This window comes from Penaeus vannamei, chromosome 15 (genome assembly GCF_042767895.1).
Source record: "Penaeus vannamei isolate JL-2024 chromosome 15, ASM4276789v1, whole genome shotgun sequence".
Classification (NCBI taxonomy): Eukaryota; Metazoa; Arthropoda; class Malacostraca; order Decapoda; family Penaeidae; genus Penaeus; species Penaeus vannamei.
Window position 1 is genome coordinate 12,637,840 of NC_091563.1, and position 4,623 is coordinate 12,642,462.

The 4,623-nt window shown below is 39.9% G+C and overlaps 1 protein-coding gene across 1 annotated transcript in view; it reads right to left on the reverse strand.

The window, feature by feature from the left end:
• The window catches only part of LOC113812856 (uncharacterized), an 8,179-nt gene extending 4,554 nt beyond the window's left edge, over positions 1-3,625 (reverse strand). Inside the window, exons 1-3 of the mRNA XM_027364776.2 lie at positions 3,420-3,625; positions 1,870-2,178; positions 592-755 (exon numbers count right to left, since the gene is read on the reverse strand). Of these exons, the coding sequence (XP_027220577.2) occupies positions 592-755; positions 1,870-2,178; positions 3,420-3,429 (483 nt within the window). The 5' untranslated portion in view covers positions 3,430-3,625. The remainder of the gene's footprint in view (positions 1-591; positions 756-1,869; positions 2,179-3,419) is intronic.
• Between the last annotated feature and the right edge of the window lie 998 nt (positions 3,626-4,623).

The window sequence follows — 4,623 nt, forward strand, 5'->3', positions numbered from 1 at the left end:
TCAGTCGCCACAAAATGGGTTGTGTTCAACAGTTTTAGGCTTACTGGTTTCGAAACAAGACGGCGTTGCTTCCATTTATACCTTAGCACAATGCAATGGTTTATGCAACTACGCTAGTTAAGTTTGCAAATCTAAGACGATACTTCCTAGTTCCCATGAATGTTGCAGAAAATTTTATAGCAATGTTCCTGGTAATACTGTGCTGTGTACTGACTACCGAAACGAAAACATTTCACATTTCCGCCATTACTCTCGAGGGGAAAAAACTGTCAATCTTTATGGTATGGTATTCACTCAGCTTGGCCAAATTGAAAATGATATTCTTGTAAGACAATATGGTTTCGATACAAGAAATAATCTGCAGACACGATCGGATCGCCACAAGTGAAGAAAAAATGATCGCGAAAAGAGCTGCTCAACAGCCTAAGCCCCTATTTTCCCTCCTACTCATACCGAGTTTCTCTACAATGTCCAGTCCCGGCAAATTCGATTGTTGAATATATTGTGACAGTCTCTGACGAGTGCGTCCGTACTCTAAACATTTACCCATTTCTAGTACACTAACACAAATGCGCTGCATGAGAGACCCACCTTCCACAAAGGTCTAGGTTTGCGAATGACCGTGAAGGCGAAGTGACACAGCTCGCACGTCTCGCAGTTGGACACCGTGAGCCATCGCTCCAGACAGGTCTTGTGCACCAGACCCATGCTTCCCATGCACCAACAAGGGGATATCAGCGCCTCGCTTCTCTCACCTGAGAAGAAATGGAATATGTAAATCAACTTTTAAAGATAACTAAATACATTGTTAAACATAACTATCATTAGGTCAATAAATAAATAATTAAAACAAATTATTAACTAAATAGATATAAATAATGAAGCAAATAGATGAATAAAATACTTCAGCAAATAAATAAATTAATCCTTATGTAAATATGCTAATAAATACATTGCTCAAAGATCCGAGCTTTAGTGTTCAACTTTTTCTCCACTAAGTCAACCTGTTGATAAAATCAATTCTCAGACCACAAACCATATTGCTTTAAAACCACATAGCTGAGTGTGCAATGGAATACATGACCTTATCAAAGAAATGATGAAAGTGTCCGTAGCGGGCTTATGGATCACACAAGTGAGGGAGGGAGGGAGAGAGCCAAGGCCCAAGAGGTATGAGAAGGGAGCCAGCCAAGACCCAAGTGAAAGGAAGGATGGGAGGGAGCCAGCTAAGAGAAAGGAAGGATGGGAGGGAAGGAGGGAGCCAGCCAAAAGCCAAGAGAAATGGAGGGAGGGATGGAGGGAGCCAGCCAAGGCCTAAGTGATAGGAAGGATGGGAGGGAGAGAGGGAGGGCTGGGAGCCAGCCAGCTAAGAGAAGGGAATGATAGGAGGGAAGGAGGGAGCCAGCCAAAAGCCAAGAGAAATGGAGGGAGGGAGCCAGCCAAGTCAAGAGAAATAGAAGGAGGGAGCCAGCCAAGGGAAAGGAAGGATGGGAAGGGAGGGAGGGAGGGAGGCGTGGAGGGAGCCAGCTAAGAGCCAAGAGAAAAGGGAGGGAGGGATCGGGGGAGGTAGCAAAGAGAAAGAGAGGGAGAGAGGGGGAGGGAATCAGCCAAAAGTCGAGAGAAAGGGAGGGAGGGAGGGGAGCCAGTCAAGAGCCAAGAGAAAGGAAGGGAGGGAGGGGAGGGAGTGAGTCAGCCAAGGGTCAAGAGAAAGGGGGGGGGTGAGAGGGACGAAGGAAGGAAGGGAGGGAGGGAGGCAGCCAGCCAAGAGAAAGGGGAAGGAGGGAACCGAGAAAGAGGGGGAGGGAGAGAAAGGTAAAAAGCAAAAGAGAAAGTTATTCGACCATTTAAGCCGAGAATCCAACCACTGACCTTCGTGGCAGATCCGGCAAAAGCGGCCAACGCTGTGGCAACTAGTTTCGCTCCTGCAGGAGGCCGTGGGCGATATGTGGATGGGTCCTGCGTTCGCCTTGGTGCCTGGTTCAGAGGGAGGCGGAGAAGCAGCCGACGAACCTATATGAGACAGCATGCAAACAGACAAGCTCGTGGATTCCACGACTGGAGCTACAGGTGGAGAGGACGGATGGATCAACTGCGAGGCCAGTCCAGGTATGCGGGCAGGTGGCGACAGCTGTTCACCACCTGTAGTGGAATGTACTGGAGGTGACACGGCAGATGCATCTGGAGAAGAGGAGGAACGATTCAAGAAGAGGAAAAAGAGTACTTCAGAAACTATGAAGTTCTGAGATTTTTGTTTATCGCGTGAATACTCATGCATCTAATATAGACAATGTTATGATAAAAAATCCACGAGGACAATACTAAAGTGGTATCTACGGTTAATTTTAACGAGGGCGACGCACAAAGATAGAGGGATATGGACACCGCCAACTTTAAAGAACATCAGAAATAGTCTTAAACACGGTACATCTGCTTCGAAATGACGAAAATATCTGCTGCAAAGAAACGTTCACACTAAAACAACACCGTAGCCAGTGTTCTTACTTTTTTATATAAATTGGCACGAAGTGCAAATAAAGGGGGAGGTTAAATAGGGGCTTGCGCCCCTCCTATTTAGTCAATAAATATAGGTTTGGATTATTGGGTTCGCATGTTACGCTAGTTTGGAGGGTGCGTCGCTCTCGGTAACAAACATCCAATTATAGAAAAGGAGCTTCGCTCAAACGTATTACAATGAATCTGATCTTGAATATTCAGATTAAACAGTTGAAGTGCCATTTCTTAGCCATAATAGTATAATTTCTAAACTAACACAATAGTGGCGCTGTGTTAAGCGATCGCCGCATCCTCTACACTGAAAGCCACGCCAAAAAAACTTGGGTGGATTCTTTGTCAATAAAACGCGTGAGGGCTACTAGATCTATCTTGCTAGAATATAATTTGTAGGGTTTGCTGGCTGTTACCAGAAAGCCGACTGCACGCGCGGATTCTTACTAAATATTCGCCAAATCGTCTCCCAACACATGACTCGTTTTAATAGTTCCTAACCCTTGTTCAAGATTTCAAACCCCTTGCTTATTACACTGCCTGAAATCTGTAGCATCTCTTGATATATCATTATGCTTTCACAGCAATCACACGGGAGAGAAGCAACATGAATGCAATGCCAATGTTCGTTATGATTTACGTTCTTTTGTATCATATCGGGTAATAGGCTTTCCAAAGATTGGTAAAATTCGACTGGTGTCGTGTAACGGTTTTCTCCAATTGGACGAATATAACAGTATGGATAGGACTAATAAAAAACAAAATATATTAATTTATCGTTCCCTTATCAATTCATCACAGCGTTAGCATTTACCCACCCAAAAGGATAAAAAAAGTAAAATACAGCTAAACGAAAATCAACGAATAACAAAGTAAACATACCGGAAAAATATACACTATCGCGTGAAACTTACCTGTCCTCATGATTATGACAATATACCACGTTGTCCTTAAGATATGCTGATGCTCCGAAATCCTTATAGTCTTCTATTCACCCAAACCAACATGGAACACTTGATTTTAAAATAAAGAACTCGCTAACCGCATGATAGTCTCGGCACCGAAATCCCTCCCGCCGCTTTGCCAAACAACAGAAGTTCTGTTCTTTCGCTGTGACAATGTGGATATTGTAGGTACTACTGTGGCTACAACTGCCATACTTGAGCAATTTAGCGTAACAACCAACAGCTCTGTTACTTCTATACAGCTCGTTTGTTTGATTGTTTGTTAACTTCCACGCTTTAGAAATCGTATGTTTCATCAGTTTTTTTTTGAGTTGGACCAAAAATTTCCCAGTGGATATATATTCATATATTTTTTTTTCTATCTTCATCCGCCTTTTAGTAAAGATTTTGCTCTCTTTTCGCTCTTCTTGTATTCGTATACAATAATCATATACGTGCTGTCTCTTTTGCTTCAATTTATTAATTTGTTCCCAATGTTTTACAATGTAGGCCTAATCGTTCTAACTTTATCAAATTACTGTCAATCCAGTAATCATCTATATTGTTGTTGTTGTTGTTCACGTTGTTGCTGATGTTGTTTTGTTGTTTTATTTCCTTTTCTTTTCGAGTTTTATTCTTATTGTTATTATTATTATCATTATTAGTCATCATTATTATTAGAATATTGTAATAATTAAAATGATAATAATTACTCCTATGATTACAAGGCTTTTGATTTTGATTTTGAATTTGATTATAATGAGGATGATTATTGTTAATATTGTTATGATCATCGTCAATATCATCATTATTGTTCTGTATCTTTATTATATTATAGTTATTCTTACTACTACTATTTTTACTACTACTACTATTGTTATTTATCATTATTATCATTATTATTATTGTTTTATTATTATTATTATAATGATGATGATACTAATACTAATACTAATACTACTACTACTACTACTACTACTACTACTACTACTAATAATAATAATAATAATAATAATTATTATTATTATTATTATTATTATTAGTAGTAGTAGCAGTATAGATAACATTATCATTATTATCATCTTGTTATAGTAATAATGATAGCAACAACAATATTGATTTAATGATAATAATAATAATGATAATAATACATAATTATAATAATTATAATAAT